The sequence below is a fragment of the Montipora capricornis genome, chromosome 10 (genome assembly GCF_036669925.1).
Source record: "Montipora capricornis isolate CH-2021 chromosome 10, ASM3666992v2, whole genome shotgun sequence".
Classification (NCBI taxonomy): Eukaryota; Metazoa; Cnidaria; class Anthozoa; order Scleractinia; family Acroporidae; genus Montipora; species Montipora capricornis.
This window is the reverse complement of record NC_090892.1, coordinates 67,183,103-67,209,164: the sequence shown is the minus strand read 5'-3', so window position 1 is coordinate 67,209,164 and position 26,062 is coordinate 67,183,103. Positions and strand designations below refer to the sequence as shown.

General features: G+C 40.8%; 2 protein-coding genes across 8 annotated transcripts in view; both read left to right on the top strand.

Annotated features, from left to right (window-relative positions):
- LOC138019844 (uncharacterized) overlaps positions 1-26,062 on the top strand; it is a 290,417-nt gene that overhangs the window by 87,907 nt on the left and 176,448 nt on the right. The window lies entirely within an intron of this gene.
- LOC138019846 (uncharacterized) overlaps positions 4,178-26,062 on the top strand; it is a 142,476-nt gene continuing 120,591 nt past the window's right edge. For 2 of the 7 annotated variants that reach the window (XM_068866789.1, XM_068866784.1), the window contains exon 1: positions 4,183-4,260. Coding sequence is in view for 2 of the 7 variants with exons in the window: in XM_068866783.1 (XP_068722884.1) it covers positions 18,760-18,788; positions 18,953-19,554; positions 19,989-20,270; positions 22,452-26,062 (4,524 nt within the window). In the remaining 5 variants the exon portion in view is untranslated. Of the gene's footprint in view, positions 4,261-8,286; positions 8,392-18,709; positions 18,789-18,952; positions 19,555-19,988; positions 20,271-22,451 lie in introns of those variants that run through there. The other 5 variants (XM_068866783.1, XM_068866782.1, XM_068866787.1 and 2 more) reach the window with 5 other exon arrangements.

Sequence of the window (26,062 nt, the reverse complement as noted above, 5' to 3'; positions counted from 1 at the left end):
TAGAATGATTAACGTTTCCCACCAAAACCTTTAAATAGTCCCCAGAATCCTTAGACAATACCCGAGCCTCTACATCGTGCCGTCAGAATAGCAATTTCTGACTGAACGTCAGAAATTCCATTTTTCGCATAGGGGTCGTCCTTGGTCCGAGACTTATACTACTCATGATCCCAGAGAACTTAAATCTCGCAAAGCCAAAGAAAAACCCTTCGATAAATGGAAAAGGTCTTTGCTTTAACTGAATATTTTCAAAATCTTCTTTAGACATGTTTACGAACAGGTTATACCTTCTTTTGTATGTCTAGAATACCAAAAATGAAATGGAGTTTGTGTTGGGAGACGGTCAATTGCAAATAATAGCAGATTATATACTCACAACGACATCCAATACGATTGTAGCTGAGATATATCAAGGATAATAAAGAATAAATAAATTCTCATGTTCGTACAGAAATTATCGGGATTAACAGGTGTTTTTTTGGGCTACTTACACGATTCGCGGACCAAGGACCAAATTCGCGGACGAAGGGCTCGCGATTACATTCACCTTTTTTCGAATTACAAGAGAAATGTTTCAGTTTGAAACTTGCCAATTTAATATTATCGCAAGAAACGTATCATATAGCATAATGAGGTAGGGACCTGGGCGAAAATCTTGCCACAAACACTGCTAAAAATACAGAGATTGTATAGGATTCTAGCTGAATTTGAACCTCTGTAACTCTGCTATGAAAGCTATATTTTGACAGCTAAAATGCATTTGTACTGACATTATTTTCATGAAGAATAAAGAACAGAACCAGGCTAGAACGACCGTAAACGTATTTTTAAAATTTCATACAAATCCTTCTAATCAAAATTATGCAAATTGCCGCTCAGTTGGAAGCGAGATGAGGAGATTTACAATTCCACTTTACCGACGTCATACCTAATTTTCTGGTTAAGAAATCATAGCAATAAAATCATTAAGATCAGCAGAAAATGTTGGAAATCCACCTCTTTGTAGCAGCGTTCCAGGGGTTCAAGTAAAACCCCATACATTCATAGCCTTCAGAGCAGGTGTTTTTTTGGAGGCGTACTCTTTTTCAAGGTCCAACGTTCGTAATGGACCGCCATTTTGAAAGCACAGAGCCATTAGAGGATTGGAACGAGGGAGGGGCGGCGATGGGAGAAAAAACGCCTGTTGAATTGACAAACACCTCTTAATTAGTTGCGCTTTATCGCATTTCCGGAAAAGCAGAAAGAGCCAATAACAACCGAGTTCGTTTTTTTAACCGGAAATTACAAATTTACTTTCGACAAAAACATCGACATGCTCATGGATATTCAGAGAGATTTGCGGTTGCAAACAGGGGTAGTCCATGGACCAGGTCCACAGGGGTGGTCCGTGGACCTGGAGTCCATGGTTTGTATACGTCCCTGTTTTTCAGCCGATCGAGAAATGACTTTTTTCAGAATTTCCTTAGCAGAAGCAAAGATCATTTGATACTTGCCGCTCTCTACGCCTTCTAAACTGGCGTCCGAAAGTGATATATCAGTTAAAGTGCCACTACGACGAAAATTTTTGGTTTTCTTTTCGGATTTTTTCAACATCAATTAAGTCAATATGTTCAAAATAATACAATGCATTTAAATTTGGAACGATAGAAGCGAGATAAGTCGGGAATTAAATCGCCAGCCAAAAACCGCTAAAAATCTGTCCGCCCTTACAAGCGGTCTTCACGCAAGACTTGGCTCGTGACGTCATACGCGCGTCGCTTCGTGGTGTTTGACAAAGCGAACAAGTCCATCAAGGAGTAATGTATATAAAATGAGCAAAAAGCAACTCGGCGATCTCTCACATCTCATAAATGGTATGGGAAATTAGCCGCGTTTAGTTTGAGCGGTGCGCGTATGACGTCACACCCCAGGCGATCCAGCTAGACCCAACCCTTTTCCTCGCTCACGGTCATTTGCCGTTCGAGTAATGGCGGACAGCAAAAACCGAAAAACTACGTTAAAATGATCATACTTCCCGTGGGAATTTTGAGATAAAAATTGGCGTGATACCTAGTTAGGACACCTATTTTCAAAATCTAAAGCAAAAATGACATGCAAAATTTTCATCGTAGTGGCACTTTAAATGCATCGAAGCAGCTTTGAATATCTGATCTTGCACTATACTTCTTAAGCGGGAAAACAACTATAACACATGCGGGTTTGTTTCACATGATTTTCTTTCTCTAACAAACAACTGGAAGATAAGAATCTTTCCAAAGCCAGTTGGAAGAACTGCCAATAAACCTTCTCTAGAAAGCAAGGTCAATATGGCTTCTTTCTGTTCCGATCGCAATTCAAACGATATTCCCAGTCTGGAGAGATCCTAAATAGCTTCTTCGAGTGCTGAATCCAAGCTTCGCAACTCCGCCATGTTCTCATTTGCATTGTAATTCTGCCTGGAAAGAACTGGAAGAAAAATATGCTTTTGATTGACAGGAGGTGATCACCGCACCAATCAGAACCCCGTCCAAAAATTTGAACGGGTTCGCCAAACGAACAGTTAGTGTATGCAGGCGTATTTCTCTCCCCTTCCCCTTCCCCCACTACCATTTCATACTGTGCTCCTCTCACTGTGTGCAATTTTCTTGACTCTCCTCAGGCCTCTGTTAGTCTCGCTATTCAAGGTGAGGCTGGACAATCTGCGAGCCAGCGTGTCATGCGAGCCATGCAAATTTCGCATTTAAGTCTAGGCACCCATTTCAAATAGCGCTGATAAACTGTTATTAAGTCTATATAAGCACCCATTTTTCATTTAAATCTGAAGCGATCGCAGACAAGTGTACCACTAATCCTCCGCGAAGCGAGGAGAAAAAGGAGCGCACTTCAAGTCTGATTGGACGTGTTTCAAGGCGAACAACGGTGCGTCGCCGACAGGACACAGATCATCTCAGACACACTTTCCATTAAAATTGTCTTAGCCAGAAGCGTCGTAATGGTCGGGAAAGTAGAACTATACAATGCTGGCCAAAAATAATGGGACAATTTGCTACATTCATCTCAAACTCTTTCTCTGCCTCCTCTACCCCTCGCATTGTTGTTACGCTGCTATGTCCATGTACAGTCGGAAGGATCCCAGTTGCTATCAAATTGCGAGGGGAAGGGGGTCTGCAAATGACAATGAGAGCTTGAATAAGGTTATGGAGACTGCTAATTGATCTGTAGAATAAAAATGTACACTGTCTGAGCCATTTTGTGTTCTGCCCCGTAAATTTTTGACCAGGATTGTAGATTCAACTCGTATCTCGATGATCCAGACCGTGTGTCGCATATCGCCGCAGACCGGGGACAGATGTTTCCACATGTCTGAGATGTGGTCCAGACCTATCGGCAATCGTGTCGCAGACTGTTGCAGATCATGTGGAAACCAGGCTTTATAAACTGCTCCTTGTCTGTCCTTAGGTTGGTCTTTGTCTTTGAGGTTAGTCAGTAGTTTTCGTAAGGTAGTGATGGGTCTGTGAGCAACACGGTTGTTGTAAGGCTGTAGGATCCTTGCGATAATCTCAGAAGTTCTTTTGATGTAGGGTAGGTGTCAGGTTAGTGTTTGTTGCGTTACGTTCTGTACAGCAAGTGTTGGGTGTAACGGAGTCGCAGCTGTAGTTGTTCTCAGGACTGAAAACGTTATCTTAGTACTTATGTTCGTCTACTAACCGGTCGTTTGAGTCACAAACCAGTAGCGCGCGTCTCGTCAAGGTCCCTATTTTTGTAGCCTTGTGTGACGTAGGGTTTAAGATGATTCATCAAGGAGTCTGTCAGTGTGGGTGGGTTTCCTGTAAACCGTCGGCTGTAGTCTTGTTGTGGTCACGGAGAAAACTCTCACATGTTTAAAAGTCGCTTTTCGTCAAGAATATCTATAAATAAGTAAAGAAGTCAAAGAAATAAGTTAATTAATGAATTAAGTAAAATATATTTTTTCAGACTTTCGAGGTACGCACATGCGTACGTGTGTATATGGTCGCTACACCCCTAGTGACATTCGCAACCAACCAAACAGCAGCATCCCACGTAAACGCCAATAGGCGTCATCCCAGCGTTCCCCCAGTCTGCTCGCGCTAGAAAGAAAGGGAACGAGGCTCATCCCGGAAGTGGGGAAACCCCCTGGGCCGAGCTGGGCTTCGTCGAAAATCGAAAGTCTCGACAGTGGTACTCGAAGGCTATTCAGTTATTCTGTTTTTTCAATAGACTTTGGTTGAACTGTTCAACTACTTGCGCGTCCAAGACAAGGTAAGGCCCACCTTCAGATAGTTGTATTTCTGCATTCCCGTGTAGATTATTTCGTCGTGCAGTTATACAGCACATAATTAAACCAAATACATGAAGACTTTTCATGGATATTGACGCCATATTGGTTGGGGGGGCAAACACTGCTAAAATTACAGTAATTGTTTGGGATTTAGCCCAATTTTAACGTTTGTAACTCTGCTATAAACGCTACATTTTAACAGCTAAAATGTCTCTCAAAAGGCATTAGTACTGGTATCAGGCTAGAACGACCGTAAACGTATTTTTGAACTTTCATACAAATCGTTCAAATCAAAATTATGCAAATTCCCGCTCAGTTGGAAGCGAAATAAGAAGATTTACAATTCCACTTTACCGATGTCATGACTAATTTTCTCTTGGATAAATCATAGCAATAACGACCAATAACATCATTAAGATTAGCCGAAAATGTTGGAAATCCGCCCCTTGGACATAACGTCTCGTGGACATAACGGAGCGCCTGACTGGCAGCACACGTCAAAATTCGCTCCTTTCAATCTTGGTTTTTTTCGCTACTTTTACACCCTGTCTGGCTAACTATACTATCGCCTTAATTTGATATCTGTCCCGAATGGCCATAACCTACACAAGCTTCTTTTTAAGAAGTTTATCGTCAACTTTTTTGAACAAGAATCTCCTCACTTCAAACCTATGGTGACGCTTGACTACTCTTGGGGTTTCACGTGTAAAACCTACGCGCTTAAGAGGCTTAAGAGGAGGGACACGACGACGAAGATTGAGACTCGCCGATCGCAGGGAAATTACTCTTGAATCTAACAACAGCGTTTTTTACGTCGAATTTATCTGCGAGAGATTCACCAGAAGAGAACGATTTGCATATTACACCATTTTGCACATTAAATATTCAAATTGACTCCTCTCGCACAGGAAATGTTGACAGTCGTTCCATCCCAGTGATTGTATCCCGAATCCACCCATGCGCGAGATTACTCGCCGGCCTCAGTGTGCGCCTCTGGGGCGCGCGGGCGTAACTTTTCGAATTTTGCAGCAGTGAAGCGGTTATCGCATGGGCGATGTAATGCACTTACCGAACACGGAGTTAGATTACTCCTCGCTAATACCATGTCCCTAGCTCCTAAAATGGACGAGGTGAGAAGTGTGATTCTCGATGTAGACCCTGACTTAGCCTTTTTTACTGGGAAGATACAATAAAATCAGTGCCATGTAAAAAGTCGCCAAAGCGTTTTCAGACTTTTCAGTGTGAAACATGTAATGGGGAATGGGGAAAGAGGACAACTTCACCTCACTCCTGGTGCTTCGAAGAGGGGTTTTCAGTCTCTTCATGCTGCTAAAACTGCGTTCGGCAGCGTAGGGCGACACAGGATAGGTGAGCAAAGTGACACTAGCGACATACAGAGCAAGAGCAATACAGTAAGAGAAAATCTTAAGTAAAGTACGATCGTCCGGGTGAGTGTAGTCCTGAGAAGGGCTGCTTCAAATGACATTGACTGACGTCAGAAACCCATAAGAGTTGAAACGTGTAACGCGCGTTCACAGCTTCCGAATATTCAGTGCGAACTGATTGGTTGAATGTTTCAGTGCTAAGTCCATATTTGGAAACTCCTCGCTCTTGTTGTTCCAAATATGGTACTTAGCAAATCGAATATTCAGAAGCTTGTTTCCCAACACACAAGGGGCCGTTACACGTTTCAACCCTTATGGGTTTCTGCTGACGTTTAGATAACCTGAGCGGAAGTCATCTTCAGAGTCACGTGATTTGTGTAACGTCAGTAGATACTATAAGAACTCCGGTCGTAGATGTCATTGGTGAACTTATTCGTTTAAGACTAAACAGTGATTGGTGCGTTTCGATCCGTTTATAAGTCTAAGGTCTGTACGTGTATCGTGGAATACGTTGGGCAGTACTGTGATTGAGTAAATTAGTGTGTTGTTTGTCTGTTGTTGATGTCGTCGATGAATCGTTTGTAGGGTGCGGGAAGTTGTGGACATCGGTTTATTGGTGTCTGTTCTAAGTTAGTGAACCAGCTTTCCAGTACGATCCATTGGTAGTAGTTGGTGATGTAGGTAACACATGCAGCAGAGTCCTAGTCGATTCTGTGGTTTGTCTTGAGATGGTGTTCAGCAAATTATGTTATTGTTGGTGTCACCGTTCCTGTCGCTTGTCTGTTTTCAGTCAGTCTGGTATTCAAATTTCTGCCGGTCTCACCGATATAAGTGGCTTGGCAGTCGCAGCATTGAATCTTTAGCTTGGTTTCCGTATGATCTGCAACGGTCTGCGACCATCGGAAGCTGTCTGCGTCGGTCTTATCGTAGGCGATTGTAAACACTGGAGGCAAATGTTTTCATTTAAATCTGAAGCGATCGCAGACAAGTGTACCACTAATCCTCCGCGAAGCGAGGAGAAAAAGGAGCGCACTTCAAGTCTGATTGGACGTGTTTCAAGGCGAACAACGGGGTGTCGCCGACAGGACACAGATCATCTCAGACACACTTTCCATTAAAATTGTCTTAGCCGGAAGCGTCGTAATGGTCGGGAAAGTAGAACTATACAATGCTGGCCAAAAATAATGGGACAATTTGCTACATTCATCTCACTCTTTCTCTGCCTCCTCTACCCCTCGCATTGTTGTTACGCTGCTATGTCTATGTACATTCGGAAGGATCCCAGTTGCTATCAAATTGCGAGGGGAAGGGGGGGGGGGGCTCTGCAAATGACAATAAGAGCTTGAATAAGGTTATGGAGACTGCTAATTGATCTGTAGAATAAAAATGTAGTTAACGGAATAGAGTGTAATGTGAAGTGCTAGATTTCTATCCCATATGAACCATGTGAGCGTTAACCCTACTGATGAAAATGGGCCCACACAAGGACAGAAAAACTCTGACCAGGGTGGGAAATGAACCCACGACCTTCTGGTTAGATCTCCGCCGCTCTACCGACTGAGCTACAAGGTCAGACGGGAGCAGGCCGTGAGAACTGAAGACGCTAAAGTCACGGCAATTGAACATGTACAAGTACAAGGAAAGGTTACGTTTGTATAAACGTAACCTTTCCTTGAATAAAAATGTACACTGTCTGAGTCATTTTGTGTTCTGCCCCGAAAATGTTTGACCAGGATTGTAGATTCAACTCGTATCTCGATGATCCAGACCGTGTGTCGCATATCGCTGCAGAAAGGGGACAGATGTTTCCTTGTCTGCGATGTGGTCCAGACCTATCGGCGATCGTGTCGCAGACTGTTGCAGATCATGTGGAAACCAGGCTTTATAAACTGCTCCTTGTCTGTCCTTAGGTTGGTCTTTGTCTTTGACATTTAGTCAGTAGTTTTCGTAAGGTAGTGATGGATCTGTGAGCAACACGGTTGTTGTAAGGCTGTAGGATCCTTGCGATAATCTCAGAAGTTCCCTTGATGTAGGGTAGGTGTCAGGTTAGTGTTTGTTGCGTTACGTTCTGTGCAGTAAGTGTTGGGTATAACGAAGTCGCAGCTGCAGTTGTTCTCAGGACTGAAAACGTTATCTTAGTACTTATGTTCGTCTGCTAACCGGTCGTGTGAGTCACAAACCAGTAGCGCGCGTCTCGTTAAGGTCCCTATTTTTGTAGCCTTGTGTGACGTAGGGCTGTAAGATGATTCATCAAAGAGTCTGCCAGTGTGGGTGGGTTTCCTGTAAACCATCGTCTGTAGTCTTGTCACGGAGAAAACTCTCATGCACATGTTTAAAAGTCGCTTTTCGCCAAAAAAATCTATAAATAAACAAAGAAGTCAAAGAAATAAGTTAATTAAATCAATCAGTTAAGTAAAATATATTTTTTCAGACTTTCGAGGTACGCACATGCGTACGTGCGTATATGGTCGCTACGCCCCTGGTGACATTCGCAACCAACCAAACAGCAGCATCCCACGTAAACGTCATTAGGCGTTATCCTAGCGTTCCCCCAGTCTGTTCGCGCTAGAAAGAAAGGGAACGAGGCTCATCCCGGAAGTGGGGTAACCCCCTGGGCTTCGTCGAAAATCGAAAGTCTCTGCAGTGGTACTCGAAGGTTATTCAGTTATTCTGTTTTATCAATAGACTTTGGTTGAACTGTTCATCTACTTGCGCGTCCAAGACAAGGTAAGGCCCACGTTCAGATAGTTGTATTTCTGCATTCCCGTGTAGATTATTTCGTCGTGCAGTTATACAGCACATAATTAAACTTTTCATGGATATTGACGCCATATTGGTTGGGGGGGCAAACACTGCTAAAATTACAGTAATTGTTTGGGATTTTAGCCCAATTTTAACGTTTGTAACTCTGCTATAAACGCTACATTTTAACAGCTAAAATGTCTCTCAAAAGGCATTAGTACTGGTATCAGGCTAGAACGACCGTAAACGTATTTTTGAACTTTCATACAAATCGTTCAAATCAAAATTATGCAAATTCCCGCTCAGTTGGAAGCGAAATAAGAAGATTTACAATTCCACTTTACCGATGTCATGACTAATTTTCTCTTGGATAAATCATAGCAATAACGACCAATAACATCATTAAGATTAGCCGAAAATGTTGGAAATCCGCCCCTTGGACATAACGTCTCGTGGACATAACGGAGCCCCTGACTGGCAGCACACGTCAAAATTCGCTCCTTTCAATCTTGGAGTTTTTCGCTACTTTTACACCCTGTCTGGCTAACTATACTATCGCCTTAATTTGATATCTGTCCCGAATGGCCATAACCTACACAAGCTTCTTTTTAAGAAGTTTATCGTCAACTGTTTTGAAATCTCCTCGCTTCAAACCTATGGTGACGCTTGACTACTCTTGGGGTTTCACGTGTAAAACCTACGCGCTTAAGAGGCTTAAGAGGAGGGACACGACGAAGAAGATTGAGACTCGCCGATCGCAGGGAAATTACTCTTGAATCTAACAACAGCGTTTTTTACGTCGAATTTATCTGCGAGAGATTCACCAGAAGAGAACGATTTGCATATTACACCATCTTGCACATTAAATATTCAAATTGACTCCTCTCGCATTGGAAATGCTGACAGTCGTTCCATCCCAGTGGTTGTATCCCGAATCCACGCGCGAGATTACTCGCCGGCCTCAGTGTGCGCCTCTGGGGCGCGCGGGCGTAACTTTTCGAATTTTGCAGCAGTGAAGCAGTTATCGCATGGGCGATGTAATGTACCTACCGAACACGGAGTTAGATTACTCCTTGCTAAAACCATGTCTCTAGCTCCTAAAATGGACGAGGTGAGAAGTGTGATTCTCGATGTAGACCCTGACTTAGCCTTTTTTACTGAACATGGCTGAGGGTCACCATAAGTGAGAACCACCTTGTCATCCCTGGCTACCATTTCATGTCAAGAAACCGCACCTCGGATATTCACGGAGGGATTAGTCTGTACATCAAGAATCATATCAAATTTAGACCTCTTGAACACCTACACGATCCGGACTTCGAGGCCATGTTAACGTGGCTTAGACCGCCCTGATTACCGCGCGAAATTACATGCCTAATCGCCGGTACTATTTGTCACACGCAAACAGTCAACGATTCTGCGATGCTGGACCACTTAATAGCCCTTTTCACGGTTAGTTTTCCTCATTTGCATTACAATGTAATCTACTGTAGCGTGCATGTGAGCCAATTTCGGGCTATTTTGTCGTTTTAACCCGAAATTGCCTCGCACCCACATTAGATTACATTGTAATGCAAATGAGAAAAACTAACCGTGAAAAGGGCTATTGCGACTCTAACATCTATTGTAAAAGTCATTAATAATTCATAAGGAGGACAGCCAACAGAAACGCACTATTCAGGTCACATGTGTTGGTTTGTAAATCCCGATAAAGTTCAATTGTCTGAAAGCACGGAGGGGGATTGAATAGATATCAGGAAAAGGCTGGGGTTGATGAATTTGTAATTAGTTGAATTATCAGTAAAATTAAATTTCATAAAGACTTCTATCTTGCCTAATTAGTATGCTTAACTTTAATAAAAACGATTCCTGTAAATTTGTACAAAGTTTATTAATCAATCACAAGTTTGACATTTCAATCACAACTATTAGGTAACAATTTACTTGTCTCTTGTGTGCTTTGTCGAGAAAATTTAATGCATCCTCTTCTTCCGTCTCACGCAAATGACAGTTGCGAATTGAGCGGATAACGCTCTCCATTTTGCTTGGCCACTTCACAAACAAACTGAATTGCTCAACCAAAAGTTTAGCTTATTTGGCGACATGTGCTCTACTGAAACGATCACAGAACAATACGTATACCCAAGAGAATCGAATATATACATACAAATTTCATACAAATCCTTCTAATCAAAATTATGCAACTTGCGGCTCAGTTGGAAGCGAAATGAGAAGGTTTGCAATTCCACTTTACCGAAGTCATACCTAATTTTCTCTTTCATTGATAAATCATAGCAATAAAATAATAATAATAATAATAATAATAATAATAATAATAGTAATAGCTTTATTTAAACTGCTAAAAATGTATCAGTTTGTTAAAAATAAACTGGTATTAATACATGAGCAGATAAATATAATATTTCTGAAACTACATAAAAATGATTATCGATAAAGGGTGAAATACAATCATATCACTTACAATCAAAATCAACTATTTAAATATTATCTTAACAGATAAAAAAGGAACGCAATAAGAAATACAATATTTAATTTACCGTGCACCTATGACTTAATTTGTCCGATTTTAGCAAAAAACTATATAAGGCTGCTTTGAATGATGAAAAGGTTGTAATTGATCTTATCGATTTTGGTAAATCGTTCCAATCCTTCGCTGCAGCATATTGAAAAGTTTTTTTGTCCAACTGTTGTATTTGCTTTTGGTAAATGTAGCGTAGTGTTGTCTCTGAGATCTCTCCCGTGCAGACTTCATCGCCGAGGTAGATAGCCTTTTAGTTGGTTTGGACAGTTATAGTCGTTGATGATTTTATAGACCAACTGAAATCTCAGAAAACGCCTTCGATTTTTTAATGTTAAGAGTCCCAATTTAGATCTCATACTCTGAGTGCAGGAAGTCCTGTTAGCTTTGAGTATGGTACGCATAACCTGATTTTGGAGCCTTTCTAGGCTGTCTATCATTGAATTTGAACATTCCATCCAAACAGAACATCCGTAATCAAAGATTGGTAGCATCGTTTGTTTATAGATCTTCAATAGAACGCTTCTAGCCAGGAAACTAGAAAGTCTGTTTATAACACGGATTTTTGGATACGTTCTTTTTCGCATCTATGAAAGATGCTCTTTCCAAGCCAATGTACTATCGACGTAGACACCAAGATATTTATAGTTTGTAACTTCCTTGAGACGATGATCGTGAATAAAGATATTTAAATCATTAGAGTTTTTGAGACTTCTTTGAGTTCCAATCTTCATGACTTCTGATTTTCCTGGGTGTACAACCATCTGATTACTTGATAACCATGAGCTAATGTTGTCAAGATTCCCATTAACATAATTAGATGTTTTGTTGATATCTCCATCACTGTAATGGATTTTAGTATCGTCAGCAAACAAAGTACAACTTGAGTGTTTCACTGCTAATGCAACATCGTTATAATGTGCGCAGAAGAGAGTTGGTCCTAAGACGGACCCTTGTGGGACCCCGTGTCGAAGTGCTGAAGATTTTGATTCTGTTGAGTTGCAAGTTACATAAATTGTCTACGATTATCAAGGTAGCTTTTAAACCAATGAAACGCAGAGCCGGACACACCGGCAGATTCCAACTTCTTAAAGAGTAGATTATGATCTATAACATCAAAGGCTTTTCGTAGATCCAGAAAAGCAGCAACAGCTATATGTTTAATATCAATGGACCATTTCCATTCGTCGACAAGACGGATTAAGGCTATATTACATGATGAACGTTTTTGATATGCAAATTGTTTTTCACTGATCAGTTTGTTTTCAACTGCAAAATCTTGGAATTTTTGATTTGCAAATCTTTCGAGCACTTTGGTTAAACAAGGTAAAACAGGCACTGGTCGATAGTTGTTGCAGTTCGTAGGAATTCCTCCTTTAAAAAGTGGTAAAAAAAATCATTAAGATTAGCCGAAAATTTTGGAAATCCCACCCCTTTGTAGCAGCGCTCCAGCGGTCCAAAAGGGAAGACAACCCTAAGGATGTGAGAGCGCGTGACGTCACGTTATTTTGAGACAGTTGTAACGGCCGATTCAACTTATCGAGGAAAATGTTCCATAAAAACTTTAAATCGCGATGTTTCTTTTCGAAAATTCATTTCATGGACACTCAAGTAAATAAAGTTCACTCACCTACTATTTTCTGCGTTGTCCTGAGTGATTTGATGGGTTTTTGGGATGCTTCGATTTCCTTATCATACCACGCATCACCAAATACAATATAAATAGACAAGGCGTGCAACTTCCAAAAGCGCTCACGGCCGAGTGCCTCCAGAATTTAGCCGAATTTCTCCCTCTTCCAAAAGCCGCTCACCTCGCAACCTTGGGCACGTAGAAAGTCGATAATTTTTCTAGCATTGTGCCAAAAATCATCAAATTTACACGGCTCTGCAACCTCAAAATCTTGCTCGATTTTCAAGCTTCGCTCAGGTTTTTGTTATTGCCAAATGATCCGGACACCGCTCATGCATCACTGGAATTTGATAACCATAATCAAAATCAAATTAACCAATCAAAAAGCACAGATTAATAATTTTGTCTCTTGGGGGAAATCTGTGCTTTTTGATTGGTTAATTTGATTTGATCAAATTCAATGGTGCATGACTTCTGTCCGCATCATCTGGCACTCAGGACAACGCAGAAAATAGTAGGTGAGTGAACTTTATCAATCTGAGTGTCCATAAAATGAATTTTCGGAAAGAAACATCGCGATTTAAAGTTTTTATGGAAAATTTTCCTCGATCAGTTGAATCGGCCGTTACAACTGTCTCAAAATAACGTGATGTCACGCGGTCTCGCATCCTTAGGGTTGTCTGCCTGTGGTCCAAGTAAAACCCCATACACTCATAGCCTGCAGAGCAGGCGTTTTTTGGGAGGCATGCACTTGTTCAAGGTCTAATGTTCACAATGGGCCGCCATTTTGAAAGAACACAACCGGTAGAGGATTGGGAGGAGAGGCAGGGAAGGGGCGGAGAGGGGAGAAAAACGCCTGCCAGTAAGGCCTGTGGAATTGACAAACACCTCTTAATTAATTGCGCTTGATCGCATTTACGGAAATGCAGAAAGAGCCAATAATATTTGAGTTTGTTTTTTTTTCCTAGAAATTACAATTTTAGTCTTGACAAAAACGTCGACATGCTCATGGATATTCAGAGATTTGCAATTGCAAAGATATGTCGGAAAGTACATCCAAGTGATAGCAAATTATGGTGATTCATGGAAAGCAATGGTGCCGATTTGCTTGGTGTTGCAATGGGAACCAAAATGGGACCTAGCTACGCCAACTTTTTCGTAGGCTATATTGAAAATGAATTTTTCTCTAACTACAATGAACCAAAATCTGATCTTTACAAACGTTTTATCGATGACTGCGTCAGGGCTACTTCATCCAGCAAAGCTGAACTCAACCAATTCATTACTTCAGTCAATTCTTTCCACCCTGCTCTAAAATACACCTGGGAAATTTCCAAAAATTCACTTGCTTTCCTTGACATTAAACTTTCAGTCAACGGCAACGGTTTATCTACAAGCGTACACTACAAACCAACTACATTTGTCCTCTCATCCACAAGACGTAAAAAACGCCGTCCCATTCTCTTAATTTCTTAGACTAAGGCGCCTCTGTAGTGATAAGTCCGACTTTAACAGCAAGTGTGAGGAAATGTGCCAGTTTTTCAAACAAGTACGTGGCTACCCTGACTCCGCTGTCACCACAGGCAAACATCGTGCCCAAGAAATCCATCGAGAAACCGCACTACAAACATCACAGAACGAAGAAACAAACAGAATTCCATTCACCCTCACCTACCATCCACAAAACCTTGCAGTCAAAAATGACCTTCTCAAAACCTTCAAAATTCTCCGCAATGATCCCTAAACTAAACATATAACATATTGTTTATTATAATTTTTATTATTTCCTCTTCCACCACTGAGTCTGACAACCAACCGGGAACTTTCAAATGTACACGCACACGATGCAAAACTTGTCCATTTATTTCTAACACTAAGATCTCAGGACTGAATCAACCCATTAAAGTCACTGACCACTTTACATGCATCTTCGCAAATGTTATCTATTGCATAACCTGCACACTATGTAAGAAGACCTACATAGGCGAAACAGGGAGAAGATTGGTGGGCTGCTTCCGCGAACTCCTATGAGATGCAGAAAAAAAGGACACAGATGCATCAAAACCAGTTGCGTGCCATTTTAAGCTTCCTAATCACACATGACAATTTGCTGAGTATCTTTACACCACAGGAAGAGAGAAAGCCATAAGAATCTGGAGCAAAAATTCATCTTTCAACTAGGTACACTCTATCCTCACGGAGTCAATAAATGCCTCTCATTCCATTAATTAATTCACAAATTCAGGTTACCACATTTCCACCAATGGCAAAGCTCTTCCACACCCACCTAAAAAGCAACAACACCCACAATTCCTCTATTCGTTCTGACGAAGGGCTAACGCTCGAAACGTGGCCTTTCCAAATTGTTCATAGTGGTAATTCGACCTTTATCAACAGGTTTGATAAAACCAAATTTTCCTGTTTCACTCTCCCACTGACGCAGCACCACAGTTTCTTTAGAAACTAGAAATTTGTTTCTGAATTGTTGACCTGTTGAAGAGACTCGTTATTAAAATTTGACCAACAAGAAACATAAAAACCTTTCGCTTGTACAAAAATCCTTAGACGTTGGCCAGCATCTGGTTCTCAAAATAATTAAATGAAGTATAGAAAACAAACCTTTGACTGGTCCACGTCTCAACAGTGTGAGATTCGTTAACAATTAATAGGCGCAGTAAGATTTTGGTGCAGAGGAGTGTTGCTGTATTTCAACCAATCGAGGAATGACTTTTCCAGAATTTCCTGAGCGTAAGCGAAGATCAGTTGATACTTGCCGCTCTCTACGCCGTCTAAACTAGCATCCAAAAGCGATATAGCAGTTAAATTCATCAAAGCAGCTTTGAATATCTGATCTTGCATAATACTTTTTCTATCACACTATCACACATGTGGGTTTGTTTGACATGATTTACTCTAGCAAACAGCTGGAAGATAAGAATCTTTCTAAAGCCTGTTCCAATCTCAATCCAAACGATATTCTCAGTGCGGAGAGATCCGAAATAGCTTCTTTGGGTGCTGAATCCAAGCTTCACAACTGCGCCATGTTCTCATTTGAACTGGAAGAAAAATATGCTTAATTGATTGACAGGAGGTGATCAGCGCACCAATCAGAACCCCGTCCAAAAATTTGATGGGGTTCGCCAAACGAACAGTTAGTGCCTGCAGGCATATTTCTCTCCCCTTCCCCCACTACCATTTCATACTGTCCTCCTCTCACTGTGTGCAATTTTCTTGACTCACCTCAGGCTTCTCTTAGTCTCGCTATCCAAGACGTTGGCTGATAATTCTTACCAAAACAAAAATACGCCTGCTTTGCAAGCTACATACACTCACTGTATTTTTAGCTGTGTTTGCCCCCAACCAATGTGGTCTATTCTGATTCTATGCGATGTAGGGCACTGAGAGGCTGATTTTCCGGTCAGGTGAGTGGGCGTAGGTTGAAGTGAGGGTTACTCTGTCTTCTGTTGCTGTTGCTTCTGTTGTGTCTACATGTAGATGGCAATATATTGAGTGTATTAATTCTTAACACTGTCAATTGGACAGTCATGTTCTCAGAGAATTATGATCATCGTCGCAGTTCTTTTGTTGTCAAGATTGGCTATTGTGATGAAGTATCTGCTTTAATACTGTGCCTAACAACAATTACTGAACAAATGATTTTGAGAACATCAAAAAATGTTAAGGCCTTTTTGCAGGATTTCGCCTCGGGCATCCCAAGGAACTCAGAGTTTTGTTTTTAGACGTTGAAGGACAGACTACTTTGTGTTTCATGTGTTGAAGTTCTCATTTACTTTAGATTCCCTTGGCCCATTTTTTTGCAACTCACAATGACTAATTGTCCTTAAAAATCAAATCATAGGATTTGGCTTTGAGTGTTTTTTTCTAATTGCGTTCTAACAAGGGAGGAACTTATACAATGTACTAATTGGGTGGTTCTGTGAAATATCCCTTAGAGGGGGTATGTACATTTCACTAAACCCCTAGTCCAGGGACTACTAAGGTCCTTAACAAATTGACATTTAGGATCAATCAAGCAATGCTGAAACAAACCACGAGTGTACTTCTAACAAATATGAAAGCTTAAACCTTTGAAATTTAAGAGAACCTGCAAAATGTTCCTACCTACCCATAGAAATAGTCCTTTTCACATCTTGGGGTCGTTAATACAAAGTAGTTGAGATCACAACGAGCACAAGCTGCAGTGAGTGTTTACATAAACTGGATTTTGTCTGCCATCTTGCACTTTTAATTAACAGCTGAGTGACCAAGAAAAGTGGAGTGATTGTGCAATGACCTAACTCATTATTAACCGGCAGACGTGCGAACTGGTTCCTCTTGCAGTCACAATCACCCATGTCTCCACTGTTGTGAGTGACTCCAATGCTTGCTGGCTGCACATGTCTGGTCAGCATGGTTAAAATGAAAGATGGCACAAGCACTCAGAACACTATAGAGTCACACCAGCTTTTGCATGCTTGTTGTATTCTTAGTTACTTTGGTGACGCAGGAATAGGACAATTTTTATAGGTAGGAAATTTTGCAAGTTCTCCTGAATTTCAAAGGGCTAGGCTAATATATTTGTCAGTGGTACACTTGTGGAATCGCTGTAGTGTTGGTGATGTTCAGCATTGCTTGATTGATCTTTAAAGTTGATTTGTTTTAATAGGTAGTCAATTTATGGTAGTCGATACACTACTAGTTCATTTCAGTAGTTCATGGACAGAATCCATTGGGGGTAGTCCATGTACTAGGGTGTCAGTGAAATGTACCTACCCCCATAGAGGTGTGGTTACCAGTTAATTTTAGGGTTTGGACCTTACTGTTATAAGACTGGATCAACTTGCCTCAATCTGGTGTAGCATATTGACACAGAGACACAAACATCAAAACATTGCAACTGTTTGTGGCTTGGTAATGTAGGGTATGCCAGTTATCATAAGTTTCTTTTTACAATAATTATTGCAAATGTTATAGGAACAAATAAATTGCTAGTGATAGGTCTGAGCTTCTCATCATCAGCTCTAAGTATTGCCCACGTCCTTTAGTAAATTCTATTTTAGTTAATAATCAACTTGTACAACCCACATCTTCTGCCAGGAATCTTGGTGTGGTATTTGACGAGAGATTGTACTTTGAGGAGCATGTCAGTAAAATCTGCAAATCTGCATTCTATCATAATACTAGAAGGATAGCTATGATCAGAGGGTCTTTGTCTGTCTAGTGAAGAATCTACTGTTTTATTGGTACTTTTCTTTGTTATGTGTAAACTTGATGATGGAAATGCCATTTTGCATGGTTTACCTAAGTACTTAATTCGAAGGTTGCAGTCTGTACAAAACTGTGCAGTTCACCTGATAGTCATTGCATGTAACATGGAACTCTAAGTTTACACGCATAACACCCACACTTAAGGAGCTCCACTGGATACCGGTTGAGCAGTGCATAATTTTAAAGATATTATTGACAATATTTAAGGCTTTAAATAATTTGGCTTCTATTTATGTAAGTAGCTCAATAGAACCTTATAGTTCCAGTCGTAGTTTAAGGTGATGTAAAAAATTCTTGCTCGTTGTTCCTCGGGCTAATCTACTGAAAACCTATGGTGAAAGGGCTTTATCTGTTGTTGCCCCAAGGCTTTGGAACACCCTTTCCCTTGAAATTAGGCTCAGCAGCTCTGTCAGTACTTAAAAAAAAACCTTTAAGACCTACATTATCTTTTTAAGTAGACATATGCCATAACTTCTTAATTGTTATCTTTTATTTGAATTAGTCATTTTTACTTATTTTTATTTGGTTACTTAGTTTTTGAATTGCACAATAATTGTAAAGCGCCATAGAGCAGGAATTGGATATGGTGTTATATAAATCTGCCTATTATATATTATCATATTAGATATTTACAATCAGTCAAGAATTATTTCAAAGTATGATCACTACTACCACCTGTTTCTTCCTTTGTCTGCATTTTTCAGGCATTAAAGACTTTCTCTTCACAAAAGGGCAGCAAATTTAGTAGTGGTCATACTTGACTGATCCTAAAAGTCTTAACCAATAAAATTGAAGGGAGTTTATTTGTTCTTATACCAGTCACAATTGATAAAGGAAACTTACAGTAATAAATATTATGTTGGTAGATAACATAAGGCTTGGTGATGGGACTATAATGACGATGAATCAGGAATGAATGGTTATGGCTGCTGCAGCATCAGGAAGGTAATAAAATACATCCTTTTTATTTTGTTGTACTTATCAAGAATAATCCTGCTTTGTGCAATAATTGAATGGCATTTTGCATAACCCCAGTGACATTTTTCGTTTTCCAGCTATTTGTTTTATCCTGTCTTAACCTAGCTCTCAAACGTTTTCTTTCTTTTTAGGTCATTTCTTCATTGTGTTGGTGATAACGAAAAGCGGTGGCTGGTTTTTGGCATTGGGCTAAACAAGGTTCTTGTTTCCCAAATACGCTCCTTTGTTGAAAGAGAAATTAAAAAGGAATACTGTAACATCAAAAGTAGTCATGGTATTGATACCCAGGCCACACCAACACGACTGACCCACTGGCCAGCAAAGAAAGTGTTTTTGAAGTATGAGAACATTAATGGCAATGATGCACGACCCAAGGTGCACGGAAAGTTCAATTTCTCTGCCTTTGACTGCCGCGTGTTATCTCATATTGACTTTGCTAAGTTATATGTGGAGAACTTCATGGCTAAGTTCAATGCCTTTGATGAACACTGTGATGCATCAGCTGTGCTTATCTTGCTTAGCAAGGTGCCAGTGTTTTCTGCTACTGTTCAGAGCGCTGCAAGTGATCTTCGACAATCCAGGAATTCTTGGGCCCATTGTGCTTTCAAGGATTGGGATACTGTGAAATTCAGGCAGAGTTTTGATGAAATGGAAAAACTTGTGAAAGCACTTGGTCTGCCAGTTGGTGATCAGGCCAAACTATTATCTGATCTGCAGGACTGGGAAAGTAAAGGTATTTATCTACCTGGTAATAATTTTGACTCTCACTTGTATTCATGTCTGAGTTAGGAAAAAGTTTATTATAGGACCTAACATTTGGCAGTCAGTCCTTCTTGAAAGTGGGTAAAATTCTTTGGGTTATATGTAGCCCCAAGTGACTCAAAACTGGCCAGAAAAATTAATTGTTATATTCTAGATACTGGATGACCAAAAGAAACCTTGAGTTCCGTCTGTGTAGGAAAATTAACGTTACCATCATGATGAAATCTGCATGTTGATTTTCTTACACTGAAAACAAGGTGTTGTGGCTTTCAAGATACATTTTCCTGATGAGTAACTTTCCATATTTATAGCTTGGTATGACAAGAATGTAAAAAATCTGTTATTCACTTCAGTCTTTAATCATTGTTGGCTTATGATGTGACAACTTATTACTTTCTACATTAGGTACCTCTCTGTGTATGAATGCCACTGTAGACCCTGATTTGCTACAGTTAGTGCAACATCAAGTGAATGAATTGAAGTCTGATGTAGACAAGATGAGTTTTGATATGGAGAGTGAAAGGAAGTCAGTAGAGAAAGCATTGAGGAATTTTGATGAGTTAGATGCACGAGTTTCTGGGTTGGAACAAGGTTTTGGGCATCTCCAACATGAGCAGAAATCGCTGAAATCAGATGTTGAAGATGTAAAACTTTTTGTTGAAAGAGTACAAGTACAGAGAAATTGGGGTAATTAGTAGAATTTGGTGGAGCAGTTTTCAAATGACTGTCAAAAGTAATTACTTGATCTCACTTCAGTTTATCAACGAATGAGAAGGAAAAGCAGGCACAACTTCCACGCGCGATTTTTCTGCACTTTGAGCAAGTTACATATAATTGCTACAAATTTGGATTGGTTCATTATGCTGTTTGTACCTGCTGTGATTGGTCAAAGCAATTACTTTCAAGTGTTTTATGACACTTGAGAACCGCTCTGATAATTATTTTGGCATTGGTATTTATTTGGTAGTAGTTGACTTGATGATTTGAAACTTCAAGGGATGGGAAATAAGACTTAAAGTGAAGAAACATTTTGTTCTACATGTGTACAGTTTATCATTTGCCATTCAAACAATACATTTGAAGTGATTCCTTCTTAGTACTAAACTATGAAGGAATAAAATGGGATATTTTTTGACAATTTTACGCTTAAAACCCTTACCCTATAAAAGTATCACTTAATTTCTAGTGCTTGAATTTAAATTACAAAAATCTGTGCTCTAGATCCAATCACCTTAAGGTAGTGGGAAGAGGTGGGGGAGGAATGACGAGTGGCTAATTGGCCAGTGGGTAAATTGTTTACATACTCCAAAGACAGTTGGAAATCCCACATTTTATTCACGAGGTATCCAATAGTCAGCTGCATAAACATACAGTAAAGAAGAGAGATACATGTATCATGGCAAAGATGGATGTCCATCATTTATTATAATCCCATGATGCAATGTGCACCCTAACATCCTCCTCTGTTTTTTTGAAACTGAGAAAGCAAAATCACAAGCTAAAAGTATTTTTTGATCAGGTTAAGTGGGATCACAGTCCTAGGTATCCTTCAAATAATATTTTTATAATGACTGCAAAATTCTCGCGCACTCATTGGCTAATTTTTATTGTCAATGTTAAAGCGGATAGATACATAAATTTATAATTTATGCGATATTGACGCGATACTGCGTGCGTCAGATTGAATGAGATTGAAGTTTCACACGTTCTTCTCTTGTTTTGACTAAATTTTGACCCCTCTGCCTTTTTGTTGTTGTAAAAAAGAAATTGATGTCAGTTTTTCATGTCTGCCCTGTTATTGACAACAAATTTCGTCATAACATTGTCAAAGTAGTCTGCGGATCCACTCGGCTATCGCCTCGTGAATCCACAGACCTGGTGATGGTTGGTTGAGGGTCCTTTGTACCATCATGAGCATGGGATCTCGGTTGAGAAGAATATGGGGCTTCGGTTGTTCTTGGAGGGTTAACACCAGGTGAGATGGCACTTGTGGGTAGTGTTAGCGGTGAAGTTTCGGTTTCAACCTCCCTTGATGTTGGTTTATGGGTGATGACTGGATGGGGTGTATTCAAACAAGGGGGTTTCTCTGGGTAGCTGGATTATTGGTCAGTGGGTGTGATGCTGATGGGGAGGTTTTGCAACCAGGACTTTCGAATTTGGGCATCTGGTTGGGGTAGAACTGCAGGACGTAGATGGACCCGGTTCTGTCTTGTGTGACCAGTTGGGGTTTCCACAATGAATGACCTAGGGGAAGGCATGGCAGTTACAAGACAGTGAAATGATGGGCCACATTTGCGACGTGGTTTGACATAGACAAAGTCATCAAGTTGAAGATGTTGCAGCGGTTGGTTGGCCTTGACATCGTAGTGGTGCTTGGCTTGAGCTTGTTTGTTTGCTATGATGTTCCTTGCTGCTGATGATGTATTGTCACGGGGCATGAGGAGCTGTCAAGACCTAGGCAGTAGTCCTCTGATGCGGTGACCCATACACCCTGGTTCCGTGGTTAGGATGTGACCATCTTGAGGGGTGTTTTTGTACAGGAGGAGATCTTCATGTGGGTTTTGTTTACCAGATTTTATGAGTATCCGCTTTGCTGTTTGAAGGTCTCTGAAAATATTGGATCACTAGTCCGATAAGACACAAAATGATACTTTTCTCATTGCATTAGTTTGATTTTCTTTATATAGTTCCTTTGCTGTTGTCACAGTACGCTTTCTGATGCCAATGACCCGGTATCTCTCATGATTATTGTTCTTTATTTTACTCGGTTCATTTTAAAATGGTAGTGCGAAACTGAAGTTGTCACAGATTATTTTTACATCAAATTCATGTTCGGTGCCACAATGTTTTCTTCTTTGTTTGTTTCAGAGATCGCTAATTGTGAATCAGATATTGATTTCTTTGCCGAGCGTCACGATCCAGACACAAGACATTGGCTGTTTGATGATTTTTGCAAATGGTTCGGTGATCCTGGTGACTCCAGAGCTTATGTTCTCCTTGGTGATGCAGGAGTCGGCAAGAGTGTGATTGCTGGAGCCCTGGCGCAGCGCATGAAGAAAGCTGGACATTTAGGTGCTGCCTACTTTTGTCGTCATAACGATGGCACAAGAAATGATCCCAGGTGTCTTCTGGGGACTGTGGCGAGTGAATTATGTAAATGTAATTGTCACTACAATAATATTGTGGGTGGGGTAGATAGTGTAATCACAATGTTACACAATGATAAATTAGGAGTTCAGGAACTTTTTACAAAACTGTTAGAAGAACCACTAGCTAAGTGCACGCATTTAGAAGAGCGAAAGTTAGTTATTATTGACGCCCTAGATGAGACAGAGTACGAGTCCAGGGAAGATTTCCTTTGCCTTATAAAGGAACGTCTCCCGCGTCTTCCTCGATGGATTGTGTTCTTTATCACCAGTCGCCCTGAAGACACAATACGGGGAAGATTGGAGAGATACAATCCCTGTGTTAGGGTTTGTGCAGGCGATAAAGAACAGAGTGGCATTTATCAGCAACATGAGGGAGATATACGGCGATTTTTCGAGAACGGAGTTGATTTTACGCTTCTCCCATTCACCGTGGAAGAAATGACAAAATCTTGCAATGGATTGTTCTTGCATGCATTTTACCTTAGGAAAAAACTCAACGATCTCGCAAAAACACGGAAGATTGATTACACGCCGAGTGACCTTCTTGTCGACGATATTGAAGATTTCTTTCGGGACAATTTTCAACGAGTGTTTAGTAAAATAAGTAAAGACCTTTACGAGAAATTGATCGGTTGTGTCTTAGCTGCTCCATCTCCACTTCCTGTCTCGTTTATTCCCTTTGTTCTGCAACAGGAAACATCAAGTCTTGATGAGCAAGAAGTAGTTGATGCCGTTATGCAATTTGCATTAAATCAAACTTCCAATGATACCGTCACCTTTCTACACAAACTGATTCCAACTTGGTTAACGAAAAATCCGCGGAAGAGAGACTACCAAAGAAAGCCCAAAAGAAAAGATTGTCCTCACTTGCTGATAGAGAAGGAAAAGGCATATGAGTACCTGGCAAGAACGTTTGCGGAAATACTGTCAGTTGTAGTCGAAGAGTCGTCCCCAGCATTGTCATGTTTAAATGTGGATGTGCAGGACTATACTTTTCGCTTTGCCATTCGATTTTTGTGTCAGAATGGTGACCAGGAATCAGAAGGAATTGTTTTTAGGTGTTTGACAAGTTTGCATTTCTTGGAGAAAAGAATCAAAAGTGGGAAGATTGGTATCTACCAGCTGCTAGAAGATTTGAAGCTTGCTTCATGCTGCCCCACATTCGAGGACTCACACAAGAAGAATATTCTCCATGAGATCTTTAACGCGCTTGAAAGCAATGTTCATATTCTTTTGGAATGCCCTCACCTTTTAATAGCCTGTCTTCGAAGTGGATCAAAAGTCTTGCAAGAAACCAGTCTAATTCCTAAGCTGTCGGGTCCATTGTTAGAGTGGAGTGCTTTTGACGGGGAAGGCATTAATTTTCTCTCAGGTTTTAACGTTTTTGCGACAGCTTCTGATAAAAGGACGGTAGCGGCCTCAAATGGTCGCTCCATTGTTTTTGTTGATGCATCTCATATGACGATAGCGAGTGGTCCTTTTGAGATAAGTCAACTTATAATAAACGAAATCAAGCATTTGGAGTTCTCGCCTGACGGTAAGTGGGTGTTTTTCGGTAGACTGGACAAATGGTTTTCGGTTGAGCGTAAAAGTGTCGAAGACTTTTCGCAGTTCTCTGGAAATGAAGTCAGTTATGAGTGGAGCACGTTCACTCGTGATGATCAGTACATTGTCGTAAAAAGGACTGGCACTTTCTCGGCGTTTAAATGTGGCTGTAAAACCAAGCTATTGGCTCTTTGGGCCTTACAAGAAATTCACCACAATAGAAGTGAAATGACCTGCTCTTTTGACACTGTTCTGTTGCCAGATATATCTTGTGCGTCGAATTTAAGAGGATTACCTGAACGATTGCTAGACTACCTTCAAGCACAAGAGTTGTATCAATCTGCTGAGCTTTTTAAGAGCTTATTCTCCTGTTATTACAGTCAACCCTTTTGCAAAAAACTCGAAAAATTACAACAGTCAATTCATGATTCATCCTTGACAGCAGTTCGTCAAGTGGTTGTTGAACTTTATTCTTATATATTTGATTTCCAGGTGTGGAATGTACACACTGGAAGACCTTTGTTACACGATGTCTTTTCGCTCAGTGTTCAGTTAAACGAATTCGCGTATTTTTGGCACGTAAGGCACGACACACATGTGAAGGGACTCCACGGCATCATCGCTAAAGCCTCTTCAATCAGTAACATAGCTGTGGCAACTGCTGTTCACGCTGTTATCCTTCCTGAGATGTCCTCGAAGGATTGGGAGGACATTTATTTGTTGAGACTGAACGGACACCCAGATCCGACGTTTTTTAAGTTTCTCTACTATCGACTGTCGTTGTGCCCAGAAAAAATGGCAGAGGAGGAGGAGGAGGTTTTTATGCAACGAAAGGGATGGTTACAAGAGATGTCCTACTATGGACTGACGTCGAGCCTCCGAGAGGAGCAGGAGTTTGTTATGCGAAAGATGGCATGGCAATCGGGGATGCACTTCAATCGGCGGATGCGGAGCCGGAAAGGACACCCAGAGAAGAAGGAGGATATTAGGCGACAGGAGGCATGGCTAGCGAGGATGCACTTTAATCGGCTGATGCGGAGCCTGAAAGGACACCCAGAGGAGAAGAAGGATATTAGGCGACAGGTGGCATCGCTAGCGAGGATGCACTTCAATCGGCGGATGCGGAGCCTGAAAGGTCACCCAGAGGAGAAGGAGGATATTAGGCGACAGGTGGCATGGCTAGCGAGGATGTTTTTGGCGTTCTCTCGAAAGAATTCTCATCTTTTTCTAGAACAAGTGTTTTGCGTGAGTTTCTTTTGCGTTTCACCACACAAGAAGTGGCTCCTCCTGAGCTATCCTGATGAACGCAACATCTTACGTGTGTTCTCTTTAGCCAAAGGAAATGAAGAACAGCATTTTCTTGATGCTAACTGTATCATGAGAGATCTTGTTGATCCTTTGTGCGACTTCACATTTACGAATGATGACAGCTACTTCATATATAGCACTTCGTCAGGGTCACTACACGCTTTGTGTCTCCAAACGGGTACTATTTTGAAGAACGCTTGGGGAAAAAAATTTTTCCACTCCACTGAAGAAAGGCAGATTGGTTACTATTTGTTTCAAAGTGACAGAGGCGAAAGGAAAGAAATCTATTTTACAGACCTCTTTAGTCCATTGGAATTCGTGAGATCGACTGAAGCTGGAGCCATCTCGTTCTTATTGCGGTATTTGTTGCCAGATTCCAGCGAGAAGATGCTCGAGATGTGTGTTCCGTCTCCTGATGGAAATTTAATTGCTATTCACAGAGGAAATAAGATAGAATTGGTTGGTTCTCCGGGGTTT